The 16,650-nt window shown below is 41.0% G+C and overlaps 2 protein-coding genes across 2 annotated transcripts; both read left to right on the top strand.

The window, feature by feature from the left end:
• The first annotated feature begins 1,997 nt into the window (after positions 1 to 1,997).
• hmx3a (H6 family homeobox 3a) lies at positions 1,998 to 5,045 on the top strand. Its single transcript, XM_082558004.1, has 2 exons — positions 1,998 to 2,678; positions 3,461 to 5,045. Exons 1-2 carry the CDS (start codon positions 2,390 to 2,392, stop codon positions 4,081 to 4,083), a joined length of 912 nt encoding a protein of 303 aa, XP_082414130.1. The 5' UTR covers positions 1,998 to 2,389; the 3' UTR covers positions 4,084 to 5,045.
• Positions 5,046 to 10,076: 5,031 nt separating this feature from the next.
• On the top strand, positions 10,077 to 12,546 carry hmx2 (H6 family homeobox 2). Its single transcript, XM_082556225.1, has 2 exons — positions 10,077 to 10,932; positions 11,547 to 12,546. Exons 1-2 carry the CDS (start codon positions 10,659 to 10,661, stop codon positions 12,092 to 12,094), a joined length of 822 nt encoding a protein of 273 aa, XP_082412351.1. The 5' UTR covers positions 10,077 to 10,658; the 3' UTR covers positions 12,095 to 12,546.
• Positions 12,547 to 16,650: the final 4,104 nt, after the last annotated feature.

Here is a 16,650-nt window from a genome sequence, read left to right as displayed (position 1 = left end):
CAATTTAGACTTATTAAAAAGTAGTTCAGGATTTGAGGCCATTGTCATGAAATGCTTTTTAACATTTAACAGTGCTGTATAACACAAATCCTGCAAAAAAAAAAAAACCCAAAACAAAACAAAAAAACCAAACAACCTCAGCATCTTAGAGACAAACATAACTGGAACTTACTGATTTCAGTATTATTATTGTAGTAAATTGATTAAAAAAAAAATTAAACTACTATAAGGGCTATATGAAAAAGTTCAAACAGGTGACATTTGAAAGATATATACAATTAGAATGATGGGGTTTTACAGTGGAAGTGTACACAATCTCCATCTCAGCCTTTGGAGTGCACACACATGCAATGCTGCCTATAAGGAAATGCTGTAATGACATCCCTCTTCCAGGATATTTCCACTTGCAGAGCTCACTAAATGAATTACACGTGGTAATTGCACAGACATGCCAGTGCATAGGAACTCTGATGCTGATGTAGAAAATGAACCATAATGCCGACTATAACCTTCATATCCCTCCTTATCTCTGCATATTATAGGGCTAATGAATTTCTTCAGGAAGCAGGTGATGATGATGATGATGAGGATTGATAGCAAAAATGAGTGTATCAGTCAGGCCACACATGTAATGAAACTGTGTTATAGGGCGAATAATCCATGTTTGTCCTGAATTCAAACATACTTTTTTAGTCTCTTTGGGAGAATTTTACCATAAATAGTACAGAGCTGCACATAAGCATAACTAAAATCCTCAATGTATACTGCAATATTTGTCTCCCAGTTTCCTTAATACCACATTATGCTAACACTCTTGCCACCTTACTGTGCTTAACTTAAACACACAAATATTTTCCAACATGGCACACACATGCAGTTTCTCCTTTTGGCCCACAGAGGACGCTGTCTCCTCGTTCTTCTTCTTCTACAGCAGCTTCCAACCAATGGACTTTTTTTTCCCCCTTTTTTAAACAACTCAATTAATATCAATGAGTGAATATACATAGCACATTTACAAAGAGTGCAATCTGAGGGATGAATTAACCAAATCGATTAGGGAGGAAAAAATGACCGTGCGACCCGCAGACATTGTGGAAGTGGCCCTCGCTGAAAATCAATGAATTAGAAATATGAATCTAATCGCCCATTGGTGACACGTTGAGCAGCTGCAGCCTGATCTCACGCCTTTTTCATATCGTGTCGCAGAGAGCCAAACAAAAATTGAGGAACTACAAACGTGCGCTATTTAGCAGTTGCAGTGCTGGCATGGAGGCCATAGCACCTTAGTGATAGGCAAATGTCAAGTAAATATGGAAATGTTAAAGATTATACGGGCTGGAGATTTATAAACTGAAAAACGTCGCTGAGGTTTTGCATTATGTTTTGTTTTTATTAAGGTTATTTTACAAGTAGAAGTAGAAGGCCTTATATTATCTTGACCTGATACTCTATCATGACTGGATTTTATTTATTTATTATGCTCGTTTTACACTATTCGCTTCTCATTAACAGCGATTTGTTTAAACGGACTCCAAATAAAAACATCACATTTAGGCCTCACATATTTGACGATAAGTTTGGACGTGCTTTAGCCAGCAGGTCACCCAGTTATTCTTTAGAATAGGCCTCGACTTTTTTTTTGATGATCATTTAAAAAGTCATATGTAAAACGGTGTTTCGTTGGGATATATTACTCAAACAATTTCCAAAAAAATGCGGGACGTGATTTGAGACTGGATTCAGAATAACCTCGCGCAGTAAATCTGGGTCTCGTTGTAATGTCAGCTGTATGATGGGACGCTTGTTCTGACGGTCCAAACCTCCCTTTTTGGCGGTAACAGCCCCGTGTTCATTTGCTGCTAATTGGACTATATGAGACCAATAACAAGCGAGCGCACACAGCCTGCAGCTAGAGAGCACAGAGAGGGGAGGACTCCCCCCCCCCCCTCCCTCGCTCTCTCTCTCTCTCTCTCTAGTCACCGTCTCTCCCTTAATCCCATTTGCCATTGTACATGCCCAATCGCCTATACTTTCCGCATTTAACTTGGATGACATTTTTATTTCATCATTAGCATCAGACACCAGACTGACTGACACGGTGGACCCAGTTTTTGCGTTTTAACGGAAGAGCCCGGGATGAGGCATCTCCATGTTTCTAAGCGCGTGTGCTCTTTTTGCCTCTCGAACAGTTTATTTCATTATTTTCTAGCCTAGACGGACGCGTTTCTTTTTGGTGAGCTTTTCGGCTGTGAAATCAAGTTTCAGAGAATAAAACAGGAACTCCTCGTAGCCAGGATAACGACAGCCTGTAAGTCAACATTGCCTTCCCCCCCTTTAAAAAAAAATCCGGCTTCCGTGGTCCCCTCGCGCTCAGACCACAACAACCGCGATGCCAGAGACAACGCAAGAGACGTGCGCTTCGGCCAAGGACTCTCCTTTCTTCATTAAGAACCTGCTGAACTGTGATAACAAACCGTCCAAGCCCAAGCCCGTACTGGCGGCCACCAAGGCAGCTTTAGAGGGAGGATTTTCCCTTTCCCAGGTTGGTGACTTCAACTTTCCACGCTTCGAACTGCCCGCACAGAGATTCAGTCTACCCGCTCACTACTTGGAGCGCACCTCAGCGTGGTGGTACCCTTACACCCTCAACTCAGCCGCCCACCTACACAGAACTGAAGGTAAGCAAACAACTGTTGCGCAATTATCCAACGAATCCACTGTTTTTGTATGAGTTCCTTCTAATGAGTAAGTAGAGTAAAGCAAACTTCTAAATTGAAAGGGGAGATTTGTGCGGTTTCCTGATAGGCATCATGCACACATAGCCTCACACCAGAGTGTATGATTTAACACCTTGTCCTCTGAAGGCCTATTTTGTTATGCCACGACGTGGGATAATAGATCAATAAAGAAACACACATAAAATGAAGTAGACATCATGAAATCATTGGAGGAGGGTGACGATGCGCAGCGTGCTTTTGATTTGTCTATTGGCGCACATCTTACCTCTGAGGCTTGGCTACTGGGAGCCTTTTATCTGCCTTTTTCTGTGATTTATTCACCTGGAATAAAAAAAAAATAGACTAATGTGGATGGCATTATGATAGCCTAATACAAAGAAAGCGATATTATTTTACGTTTATTTAGTTATTTAGGCTGTAGTATAGGCTGATAAAAATAATGAATAAAATAGGTGTACATAGTTTATAACTTAGGTCTATTCAAATTACTGTTTAATGGGGTAAAAATGACATTTTCATCATTTTTGAAGATGTTGTGTACAGTTATGTCTACCTCTGAAATGGTTTATGTCATGACGCAACGCATTTTCTTCTGCCACTATTTATTAGCAACCATCTGTTTCCCAAAACCCACTGACTGTCCAATATCAACAGGCTGTAATAAATGCCCGATAGACTCCAATATTTATGACTACGTCTCCCTGCATGTATCCCCATTTCAGTCACCGAGAAACCAGGAGCCAGAGACTCCTCTCCAACTTCGGGCACGGACAGAGACTCGCCGGACCTGGCGCTCAAATCCGAGCCAGACACCAAAGATGACGACGAGGACGACGAGCACAACAACAACAAAAGCAGTGACGAGATAATCCTGGAGGAAAGCGACACGGAAGAGGCCAAAAAAGATGAGCTGGAGGAGTGGAAGAAAAGGGACGATGACAAGAAGCCGTGCCGCAAGAAGAAGACGCGCACGGTGTTCTCACGGAGCCAGGTGTTTCAGCTGGAGTCCACCTTCGACATGAAGCGATACCTGAGCAGCTCGGAGCGGGCCAGCCTGGCCGCTTCCCTTCACCTGACGGAGACTCAAGTGAAGATCTGGTTTCAGAACAGGAGGAACAAGTGGAAAAGGCAGCTGGCCGCGGAGCTAGAGGCTGCCAACCTGAGCCACGCTGCGGCGCAGAGGATAGTCCGGGTGCCCATCCTCTACCACGAGAACTCGGCCTCGGAGAGCGGAGGGGCCACTGCCAACGTGCCCGTGAGCCAACCGCTCCTCACTTTCCCGCACCCCGGCGTCTACTACTCCCATCCCATCGTCACATCTGTGCCGCTGCTCAGACCAGTTTGAAAATAGTCGAGTTTTTAGGCACAACTTGGTGTCTGTTTCCTATATCAACTCATTAAAAAAGAAGAAGAAGAAAGAAATCAAAAATAAAAAGGACAAAATATTTTTATACAACCAGTGAATGAAAAAAGAAAAAGAAAAATGAGAGACTGTTACTGTCAGGCTTTCATGGACCTATTTTTGGCAAATAGATTGTTTCATTTTTCATAAAGATGCCGTTTACACGTGATCTGACAATTTGAATCCCATTATTACTATTATTATTATTGTTATTATTATTATTATTGTTATTATTATTACCTCAGGAGTCCACTTGCTTACACTGCCTGATGAGTGTCTTTATTATTCGTTTTCCTCCCAGACTGCGTTTGTATCTGGACACGTCAGCTGTGTGACTAAAAAAAAATCACCATGTTTACAAAAAGTGTCGGCCTGAAGTCGACATCTGCTCATCATTTAGCATTTGATTTTATTCACATTTCAAGAATTGATATCACGATGTGCAATACACGGCATGCTGTGAATGAATGAAACAGGAAACATACGTTTTGTCATCTGCTCATGTTAAAATATTGACAAGGATTTGATGTAATTATCATTATTTTTATTATTATTATTAATTATTTTTGCTTTATAAAGCGTTTGTTGGGGGACAATCAAGACACTCTGAGCTGTAAAATACCCATGTAGCTTTATGTTTAGTTTTAGTAATTCTCACTCTAGCCCCCTCTTCATGGACACGTCTTTGAAGCACAAGTGTGAGGTCCAGTGTCTCCTGAGCTTTGTGTTTTTTGAGCAGGAACGGCAAAAATATCGACTACCCTGGTGTACAAAATATGTAAATGTATATATTTAATGAGGCGCGGGGAAAGGCGATTCCTCATACGGCTTTTTCTTTGTACAGTTAAAACATCGTTTTGATATTGTATTGCTGAACCATGTTGTGAAATAAATGGAGAATATTCCGTACATTTTAACACATTTTTTGTCGTCTAAAAAAATAACAGGTTGTTAAATAGAGCTATGTTTAGCTTGTTTTCTATATTTTATGCAGAAAATTGAATTATTATAAAACAAACCCCAACAACTCTATAGTCGTGCACGCGTGCGCATGCCTGAATAAGCTCTCTAAGCTTGAGCAGGTGGGCTTCTGTAATCATCTTAGTGTTATGCACTTTGAAGCGTGATTTTACATAAAAAGTGGCTCGGTCAATTAGATGCGTAATTGCCACCATCTTGTCAAAATTATGGATAATGTATTCAGAAGTGGAAATTACTCCCTGTGCATGAGCTGCTGTCTTTTAACACTTTTCTCTCTCGTGACCGCGTGTTTTTTGTAGCTGTGTGTTGGGTTGTGTTAGCGTGCGTGTAAGGATGTCGGCATCTATGACAAGCATCCCCACCTGATGTTGCTAAACGCCGCGACCTTAACCATTCCTTTATATATATATATATATATATATATATATATATATATATATATATATATATATATATATGTACGTACACACACACACACACACACACACACACACACACACACACACAATAATAAATAATAAATATTAGGGTGGGAAACTGTGCAAATTGCAAAAGGAAGAAGAAAAAACAATATAAACAATATAGAGGGAAATAAAAAGAAAGATCATACGTACAGATGTCTTTTTGTTTTTTACTTCCTCACAGCGTTTTCAGTTGAAGCATATTACTCTGCAATGCTCCACATTGTGGGTGCTTTCTAATGCATACAATCCTACAGGTGTCACTGGACATTGAAAAGCCACGCGTGGTTTCTGTATATACCTACATTTTTCAAGATTACATATATACATATATATGTATAAAATAAATGTAGACAGTTCTTCCGGTTTATATAGCAAATAATCAGCCTGTAAGTTTTCTCGGAACAGGAACACAAATTCTGAGCAAAAGTGGAGATATTTAAAGAGCCTTCTAATTTTATTGCGTCATTTCAGAGAATCAGCGGAAATGTGGACACTGCTGGAGCTTTATAAAAGACAAACAGAATCACATTTTTCTATATTAATATTTTTTTTGTTTGTTTCATCAGATTACACATTATATCAAGTCTAAATGAACCATGACTGATTTTTGAAAATCTAATTACATATGTTTGTTTTTTAAATGTACATTATTATTATTATTATTATTATTATTATTATTATTATTATTATTATTATTATTAAATATGAACGTAACTAAGAATTTATGCGAAAGCAACACCGATCTGGGGGAGGAGGCTATGAAAAGAGGGAGGCAACACTCGTCATCCTCTGTTTAGCTGAACACCAGTCAGGCCGTAAATAGCAACGATAACTGATAATAATTTACTGCAAAAATAAATCCTGGTTTAGACAAGAAATAGGATACAATATTTTATGTCTACGTGATTCTATTCTTTTTCTAATGAATCTGAGCAGAATCGACCTCTAGACTGTGATTAGGGATCAGGTGGATCAGATGCAGGATCCAGAAACGACATACAGAAACTACGGCCTGCTTTTTCACAGTCCATTTAATTAAAACACGATCTCTCAGCAAGGCTTCATTCGCTGTGGAGTATTCCTAGTGTCTGAGGCGCGGGAAGACAAATTGCTTCTAGCCTCACAGTTTGAAGACAGTTTTAGGAGCCTCTGCAGTTTTAGCCTGCAGTAGAGTGGATGGCAAATCTAATAAAAGACTACTCTGTGGTGTATTTGCATTCCCCAAACACTGAAAACATTACCATAAAGAATATTTTTGAAATTCAAAATCCAGCTCAGAGAAGCGTTTTCCTACATCACAACAACCTTTTCATCAAAGGCCATTTTCCGCTTCCATTTGCAGGCTAACACAGTTATTGGAAATGAATCAGTCAGCTCTAAACTCTATATGATGACCTCATCGTGAGACAAAGGGTTCATTCAAATATCGTCAGATCATAGAAGTATTGACGTGCAACTACTATGCACGCGCAACATGGCCCCATTACTGCAAATTAATAGATTGTTATGGGATTATTGTTCTGGCTCATATTGATCCGTAAACGTCTGCAGCATATTGCGTCAAGTAAGAGCAACGTTCACACGCCGCCTGGCTCGGCTTATGACCTTGATTTGCGCGCATAAATTGAAAAAATTACCACTCAATAATTTCCATTTGTGCGACATCTTTATGTAAAGGAGAAAGGGGAGCGAGCGGGGCCAAAATCAGATAAAGTAGCTGCATTTGCAGGAACTGGGACAAATGGACGTGACCGGGGACTGCGCTTAGTGTATTACATTAAAATGGAGCGCTGAATTGGTAATTTTGAGCCCTATCATAGGTTTTAGTGCCAGTTTGGAAACACACAAGTGGCCCGACCACCTTGCATAATGCTAGCCTCTTCTTTGTAGCCACTTGCATCCCCTCAAATGTGTTACATATCATTATAGCTGGACTTAAAGGCTTGATATTAAAGCATTTATTTTGACAGCAATAAGCAATGTTTTATTGTCTTTAAAAAGATATAAATATATATATGTATGTGTGACAAAAAATAAAGATTAAATAAGGTCCCCGAGATCTTTGGGGAATCTGACGTTTTCATACCAAAACAAAAATCACAGGAGTCCCAGTCCGAATCCACGTTTGTCCTCAAACCCTGACCTCTAAAGTTTTCGATATCTTTGAAAAGTCATATCCAACAACAAACATCATCTTTCCTGGCTTCTTCTGGCAAAATGGGCCAAATTGTTGTGATTGTGGGTACAGAAACGTTTAAGCAAACCTCCTTATAAAGGATCTTCGGCTCTTTACTGCAAAAAAAAAAAAAAAAAAAACTGCATACAGTCATATACAAATCGTATACCAGTGAATTCCCTTAATCTGCGTGCAGATAAAAGCGACGTCGACACCTCAAGTTGCCAAAGTCATGCGTTTGAAGAACTCTTTTGACACTTCTCAAAGAGGAAATCTTGTTTTAAACCCATCCCATTTGCTTTCCTGATTGAATGCGAGCATCAGATTTTCATCAAAGTTCTATTAAGTGAAACATAGGTTGCGGGGCACCGTCTGATTGGAACAGTTTAAATTTTAATTGTGTTTTTAATTTGACATATAGTTGCTGTGAAGAATGACACTGAAACGCCGAGGGGCGGTCGATTTTCTTAATTTCTCCCCGAGGAATTGATGAGTCTATCAGGGCAGTAGATTGGAAAGCCATTAAAACTCAATGGTTAGGTTGTTAATTGGAACTTGATGGATAGGAGCCCTTGGATAGGCTGTACTGATCCAATCTTCCTGACTTTGTGTTTTCCAATAAATTACCCAGTTCATTTCCACACTCAGATTACATAAATTGTACACCTCCAGGGCTTGGGTGCTCTGCTTGCGTTTACAACTCTCTCTCTCTCTCTCTCTCTCTCTCTCTCTCCCCCCCCCCTCTCTCTCTCAGGCGCGCACACCCTCATACACACAAAATATGCGCGCACGGAGGCACCCAAACGCCTCCTGAAAAAAGAGCAGGCCCCGCTTTCTTGAATGAAAATCGAAACATAATCAACGTTTATACTTAGAAAATTTATTGATATCATTTTCTCTGGTAATTTCCTTATTCTAGACTTGGACACGCCATATATCATAATACACACGTGTAACGGGTCTTTGTTTAATATTTATCGAAGCTTGATTCCCAGATCAAAGCGCCTCATAACTTCATCTGTCTTTCTCAGACCGTTCTCTCTTGCTAAAGATCTTGTTCTGTTATTGCGGTAGGGCGGCCATACACCACCTATCATTGTGATAGAGCGCGGACTTAGGCCCACTCCTTGCTGTTTGGGCTTCGCCGGGCCTTGAAACGTATGTAACATAGGTAAGGGATGAACATTTCCATTCCATTAGAAGGACCTATACTGCTCAGCCTGTACTGCTGGTCTATAAACACCACTTTGACATTAAATAAAAAAAAAAAAACATGCTTAATTTATTCTCTGCAGCACAATGGCAGTCTGTTATGTCCACTATCTCCGTGATGAACCAATCTCACTTTGCAAAAGTCGTCTGAAAGTGATGAAGGCGCCTGCGCCGACAAAGGTCTTTGTTTGAAAGGAGCGGCATATAAAATAAACCCATTTAACTGTCATTGCAGATTTCACGCCTTATGTGTAACCACCATAAATTCAGCATCCACCCTGGCTGCCCTCATATATTTGCCCCCCTTCAGTAAAAGCCTCCCCTGCGTAAGCGTTTTAGTAAGATCATTTAGCAGCTGCTGGTCCCACTGCCAGTTGAGGATATTTACGCGTGGATCCGGATGCATCCATCTGACTGCCGTGATGCAGCTGCTGACAGAATCGGCCGTCAGCAGCAGCATCAGGAGCAGCATCACGTCCACAGCCACCGTCTTCTCCCTTTTCCAAGCTGTCTTAACACCGAACGCCGCTTGGGTTGCTACCAGGAAGGGCGCTGACATAATGATTAAAGCTGACCATTTGTAATGTGTCTGGGGCTTCCTCACAAACCAGTAAAAGAGGGATAATGTGCCCGAACCTCGAGCTCAAGCCCCGCAGCTGTCCCGCATCCACACACAACCAGGGAGAGGCACGGAAAGAGCATGGGCGGTGAAGGTGGGAGATGGGCGGTGGTGGGAAGCAAATCCCCTCTTCACACACACGCGCGCGCGCACTCAGCCCCCACCACCTTCAATCAATTAGTCAATCAATTAGCCGGCCTCCACTCCACGCGCGGTCATCACGAGGCAGATTAGCTCAGTAATGATCAAATTAATTCTTAATCGTAGATAATGGACGCGGAATGAGTTTATTATTTTCAGGAAAAATGAGTTACGCCTTTGTCTTAGTTCCAAGACTGTGTGTGCGTTGCCGTCACGCCAGCCAGTTTTATCATAATCGGAAAAAGCCGACACGACAGTTCCTCTTTTCTTGGATGGGTATTATACATTTCCATAACTAATAAACTGAGATATACTGTCTGAAATTATGGAAGGCAACGCAATTTAGACGCACTTACACCAAGCTGTTGTAAGCGTTAAAGCGAAATACTTTAACACACTTGTAAGCAATAAAAATACAGGAAAAGAAGTCAAAGTTTGGTGACTCTTCTGAGTCATACAGACCATAGTCTGCATATTAGGGCGCCTAGTCTGAGTGTTTTAAGTGAATGTAAAAATGAAGGCCAATACTCCTCTTCGGCTTTCTCCTTCTTCTCATCATATCTGAAAAAAAAAAACCCCGAAAAAAAAACTAGACAGGAGTTTGAAATTTCCGGGCTCATGCTGGAGGCTGCCATTGGCTCACGAGGAGCTTACCTACATGCAAATGAAGCAACGCAGCCTTGCTGCCTCTGATCCAGAGCGTGAGGAGGAGGACCAGGAATACACTCATGTACCTCGAGCTCTAGAAAAAACACCTCCAACTCCTTCAATGTTGAAACTCCACAATTAAACCGGATTGTGTTGACAAAAGCCGACAAAAGGCGCTTTCGTAATTTTTTTGCGCACCAACCCCGTAGAAAGCAATAACGGAATACAAGGGGACAGACCGATTCAGTCAATACTTCAATACTGTTATGAAGCGAGAATGAGCAGCGCAGAAGACAGCGGGAGCAAGTGCTCGTCGGGCCCGATTTCCAGCTTTACTATCCAGTCTATTTTAGGCACGCCATCCGATGAGCCGCGCTCCGGGACCAAGGAGCTCTCCAAGGGGCCGCCGCCAGCGCCGCGGAGGCGCTCACTGTCGGTGTCGTCCGAGGAGGAGTGCAGTGGCGGGGAGGACTCAGCAGACTGCTTCTGCTCCGACACGGGTCACAGCGAGCCGTGCACCCAGCACCAACCCCATAACTTTTCCTGTTTAGGTAAGGATTATTATTATTATTATTAAAATTACAAACCAAAGAAATATTAAAACAATATTATCACCCACAGATACACTTTCAAACTTATTCAGCTGAGTTTTTTTCCCCACAGAAATAACAGGTTTAATGCTTTGTTTGCACTTTCATTCACTTTTCACTAGCTTGTGTTTGAGATTGTTACACTGACACGCAGACCATCCGCTGCCACTTGTACGTTCTGCGCAGACTATCGCATCAGCAGCGGAAGAGTGGAAGGTCTAATAATTAGCCCTCTGTCTTTCCTCTCATTTCAAATTTAATTGAACCTCCTAATTGACGAAACATGTTTCCAAAATGGCTGCACTACACGTCGTCAATTGAGCGTTAAATAGAGCTGGATTTAATTAATAGCTTATTGTACACCGTGCACACTCACGCTGAATTGTTTATTTAAAAAGTCACAGGCTTTCAGCAGTCGATTTAACAAGTCAGAGTTCACACTTGACGAACTCTCAAACTGAGTATGTCTAAAAAATGTAAAACATTTTTTTTTCAGTCGTTTAAAAAGCACGCTTAAATCATAGACCGCTTATGATAGCCTACTCATCACATCTTTCTCCCCCTGCTGCGTTTAGGTCCCGCTAAAGGACTTCTGTCTGGAAATGACGGGCTCGCACGGCGGCCGCACCTGTCACAGCCTCTGCTGCAGGATTATAAGGAGGAGCAGGAGAGACCGTGCCATCAAATGTCACCTCTGTCGGAGGAGAGACAAACAGACGGTGCGGACAAGCAGGGCAGCTCGGCCAAAAAGAAAACGCGCACGGTTTTCTCCCGGAGTCAGGTGTACCAGCTGGAGTCCACCTTCGACATGAAGAGGTACCTGAGCAGCTCGGAGCGGGCCTGCTTAGCCTCCAGCTTACAGCTGACGGAGACTCAAGTCAAGACGTGGTTTCAGAACAGGAGGAACAAATGGAAACGACAGCTCTCTGCTGAACTGGAGGCGGCCAACATGGCCCACGCCTCCGCACAGACACTAGTGGGGATGCCGCTGGTTTTCAGAGATAACTCCTTACTGCGTGTTCCCGTCCCTAGGTCTATCGCGTTTCCGACGCCCCTGTACTACCCGGGAAGCAACCTGCCAGCGTTACCTTTATACAACTTGTATAACAAAATCGAGTACTGATTGACTCTGCTGTATGTTCACTGCAGTCCACGAAAAAAGCATTACAAAACAATACGACATTCTAGGTGTCTCATAAGCCTTGTATATCAATTGTATCACTTTTTTTGTTGAGAAAACTCTTATTATGCAGTTATTGTATGTCTCGAAAGAAAGCAATCAAGCTTCCCTATATGTATAAAATACACCATGTGTATAATTATTATAACGATTTTGTATTTTTATTTTAACTTCCTTCTTCTTTAAGTGATAAAATACTGGATTTAATCCTTCATATCACATTTGAAAAATACGTTAAAAAAGGCCGACTTTTACACTGTTTTTTATTCCGAATTGGTTTGTCAAAGATATTTTAAGTTTCACTCCACCTGACGCAAAACTGACAGGAAACACTCAATTCTTCCATTTAAGGAAAAATATCATTGTTTCTATTGTAATCTAGACCTTCAACAATAACCTTCTCATTCAATAAATTTTCTATTTCAGTGAAAAATTTGGTTTGCTTGGTTTTATTTGTAAACTTTGCCACTGGTACATCCCCCCAGCACACAGGGCTAAGAATTATTGTAAATAAGAAAGAAAGCAAAATTATTTTCAGCTGTTCTGAGATTCCTGAAGACCACAGTAGCACCCATCCTTTTATGTTAATGGGTATTAATTTAATATATTTTTTCTCGTTGTATTCTTGAATTAACTGTTTTATTATATGTAAGATTTAACCACAACTAAAATGTGTGTCAGGGGAAAAAGGGGAAGACACTGATAGTAAATTCAGAAACACTAGACGATTATTGGCTCTCACATTACACCAAAAAATATTAGTTATTTTATAATACTAAAGGTTGTGGGATTCTTGTGATGTGCATTTTAATCTGACTACATTTTTAAGAAATACAAATGTACTTCGAGGGAATGCGGTGTGAAATATTGATTGCTAAGTACACTAGCCTGGAAATACTCTAAAATACCAAACTCTGTCTAAATCTATTGAGTTCATCAGAGAGATACAGCTAAATCTGATTAGTTTGCCCTTTTTAGTCATATTTTTGTATACGCTAGTGACCAGCGAACTCCTCTGTAAATTAAGAGATTGGTGACCAGGGCACATGGCTTTATAAGAAGTAGATAAAGCACATTTCAGGCTGGAAAAGAGTTGCTTACTATCACTGGCCAATCACGCCTCTGGGCGGGATCTTCTCTCATTTGAAGTCTGCCTTCTGCGGCTCTGAAGCATCAGGACTTGTAAGGGGAAACCTAAGAAGGAGGCGTTTTGTCAAACTTTAAGACTGGCTGTCATTAGACTGTGCTCTTTATCTGTCTGTGTAGTTAATTATTTTATCAGCTCCCTTAAGAATTCTGGACACCACATGTGGTGTGTCTGGTTAACACATGAGCTTGTTTAGGTTTTCAAGAGGCGTGTTGCACTAAATCAGCTCACCCTGTCAGTGTTTACTATCTATTAACAATTCACTACAATAAATAAATGTAAATATTAACCATAAACCTGACCATAATCTCACACACATACACGCACTCACTCAGAAGCACATGCACGTGTCCTGTGGTTGATGGGGAGCGATAAAATTGTGTCATTTGCCAGCTTTTCTTGGGTGTCACATCATGTACAAGCCCCCCCAACACACACACCCAACCAAGCCCTTCTACCCATCCCACCAATCTCTCACTGTGTGCTAATGGCTACATTACCTAGCAGAATCATGACTAGCCAGGCTCTGCTGCCCTGCAGATTATGCCTGACCCAATTTCTGCAACAGCTGCCCTGTGTTTCTGGGAAAATGGATAGCGTTAGACAACAGCAGTGATTTATGGGCAACTCCAGCAGCAGCGAAGAGGTGAGGTGCAGGAGGATGAATTTGTGACAGATAGGAGAGAGAGTGAAAAGAGAGATAGAGAGAGCGATGGGGGACAGTAACACTTATGAAAAGGAGCAATAGCTTTGGTTGAATGAAGCTGTTTATTAGTTTCCAAGTGGTCATTATGTCATCAGGTGTGACAGTAATATGCTGCTCTTTTGGATGAATGTTTGCACCCCACTGACTTCTGGGAAATCTGCATGACCTGTCACCTGAAGTTGTTTGATTTAGAAGACAAGGCGAGAGGGAGAGAGATGTGTGGAGAAAATAAGAGCCAAAGTGAAAGAGAGGAATAGGTGGGGTGGGGGGGATGGGGTTCGATGTAACTATGTATCACTGCAATGGCAGGCGTGAATTACAAATTTTAATAGCAAGGCAATGAAAATGATTTGAAGTGGTTTAAACTGCGAAGAGACAGCGACTGGCATGGTGATGAAGATTTGTTGAGATGATATGTTGTGCCTTAGGATTCATCAAACCTGCCTGGTAAGGTGAAAAGCAAGTGTAATTCACTCTGTGGTATAATTTATGATGGGAGTAATGGAAACTGTGGGCTACACACAGTGTGGAGAGGGAGAAGCAAAGACAGCGTGCACCCGGCAAATTGATTCTCAGGATAGTTTTTATAGCATATTTACAGAATTGTAATGAATTAAAACCCCCAGATATCACCTCTTTTACATCTTGAGATAAAATGAAGATCAAAACTAAATTAATTGAGACCACATTAAATTGATATAGGCTGCAAAAACACTATCTAACACTTTACTTTTTCATTAGTAATGCTCTCTTCTAACATCTGAAGATTTCTTCTTCTTCTTCTTCTTCTTTTTTTTTAAAATATCCCTTCCTTTCATCATTTATTTGGATGAGGGCTTTTCAACTACCTCCCAACATATTTACAGCACCAATTTGATTTAAAGAGGGTATGTGTGGCTTCATATTAGAGTGGAAGGTTATGAAGTATAACACCACGAGCAGATGCAGAGCCCCGGGTCTGCCTCAAGACAAGAGTTTTAAAAGCGATCGCAATGCATTAAGCCAGACAACTCTCAAGACCTGTTTGCTCCCTAAATGAATTTGAGAGGAGCGTAACAAGATTTTTGAGGCAGGCCCTGTCATCCGCTGGCTTTAACCAGCTTCTGTATTTATGGGCTAATGGTTAAAAAGGAGAGCTTGGAGCAGAAGTGATTTTTCATGATTCTGTTTTATATCAACTGGAAATGAAGGAGCTGAAGGGAAATTGTGTTTGTCCCCCCTCCACAGCCTCTACCCGCCTTAACAGGGGAGGAATATGCTACCAGGCAAATGGCCGCAGTAAATGCAACATATGGACTAAGTTTATTAAATGAAATAAGGTAAAGTTACAGCTTTATAAATTACTTTAAACCAAAATTGTAATGAAAACCTGTAATAAGGAGCTATATCTTTTAAATAGATAAATACGCCTTTTAAAAGTTTAAGTCTGTTATTTGATTAAAAATAACAAAAATGGTGTTCAGTCTCAAAATCAGTTTAGTTAAACTTGTGATATTGTGACTGTCTACATTAATATACTGTATATTTTAAGCTGTTTAAAAACTGAAGGCCGAATAGAAAAATCTCTTTTATTTGAACCATAATGAAAACCTTTCCATGCCTAAGTCAAACTACTCAAGAACAATATTTACCCAGTAATGTGGACTAGCGCTTTAATGGCAAAATGCACTGTGCGTAATTGTAAAATTACCGACCATTTCTTGAAACTCTCATTCTGAAGTGCATCCCTTCTCTGGTCAATATGCATCAAACTATTATAGACTACAGTATGTGCAGAGAATTTGGCTATTACTTTAGAGATAAGTCCATTAGCATTACCTTTGACACAATAATGGATGTGAGATATAATTTTGTGCACTCCATTTTGTATTTGTAAGGATAATAGGGGGATTATCTTGAAGGCCTTATGCTACACGCTCAAGCATGAGACCACAGAGACAGAGAGCTCTGCAACAGTTGTTTTCACATCCTCCCCTCTCTCCCTCGGCCCTCCCCTCTGCTCCAAGACCCTCTCGGAGAGAGGCAGGGAAGATAAAGCATGTCATTATTCTATTAAAGACCTACAATTTTTGTAATGGGACTTGCAGTGGTCGGCAGAAGTGCAGGCAGCTTCTTCAATATCCTGGACATTATTTGCTCGTTTAGTTAAATGATGTTTCTAATTCCCTCATAATTACTTGTAATGAGGCTGTCTCCCTCGTTTTGATGCGGCTTCATCTTAATACAGCATGGCATTCTTTTTTAGGGATAATTACCTCTCATGAGGCTGTGGAGCAAGGCTGGGGTTTGTTGTGCGCTGCACACGTGGCAAATTGGCTTGTTTCCTGCCATCTTGTCTTCCTGCAAATTGGTAAATTAAGTTTCTCGGCTGGAGCATTAGAACTGTTAAGTTTGCTTTCTCGGCTCCTTCAAATGATTGGATTCACTGACAGAGAGATGGCCGCATATTCTCTGTTTTGTCTCATTAACTTTGTACGCTTTACAGAGCTGAATATTGGAGCATTAACAAAACTGTTACAAACACAGTTTTAAAATAATCTGGGCATGTAACCCAGATCACAGGGGAACACAAAGCATGCTAATTCCTTAAGGCTACATTTTACATTCATGGTTTACTATTAAGCCAGTGAGTCTAAACTTTAGTCC

Source organism: Aulonocara stuartgranti (assembly GCF_965226115.1).
Source record: "Aulonocara stuartgranti genome assembly, chromosome: 13".
NCBI classification, from domain to species: Eukaryota; Metazoa; Chordata; class Actinopteri; order Cichliformes; family Cichlidae; genus Aulonocara; species Aulonocara stuartgranti.
Note: the sequence above shows the minus strand (reverse complement) of the source record. Positions and strands in the feature narration are given on the sequence as shown.

Bases quoted from the DNA above. Each gene is read 5' to 3' on its own strand.
- hmx2 (XM_082556225.1), top strand. From the start codon at position 10,659: ATGAGCAGCGCAGAAGACAGCGGGAGCAAGTGCTCGTCGGGCCCGATT. The intron at 10,933-11,546 runs GTAAGGATTATT...TGCTGCGTTTAG, and splicing joins CCATAACTTTTCCTGTTTAG to GTCCCGCTAAAGGACTTCTG.
- hmx3a (XM_082558004.1), top strand. From the start codon at position 2,390: ATGCCAGAGACAACGCAAGAGACGTGCGCTTCGGCCAAGGACTCTCCT. The intron at 2,679-3,460 runs GTAAGCAAACAA...TCCCCATTTCAG, and splicing joins CCACCTACACAGAACTGAAG to TCACCGAGAAACCAGGAGCC.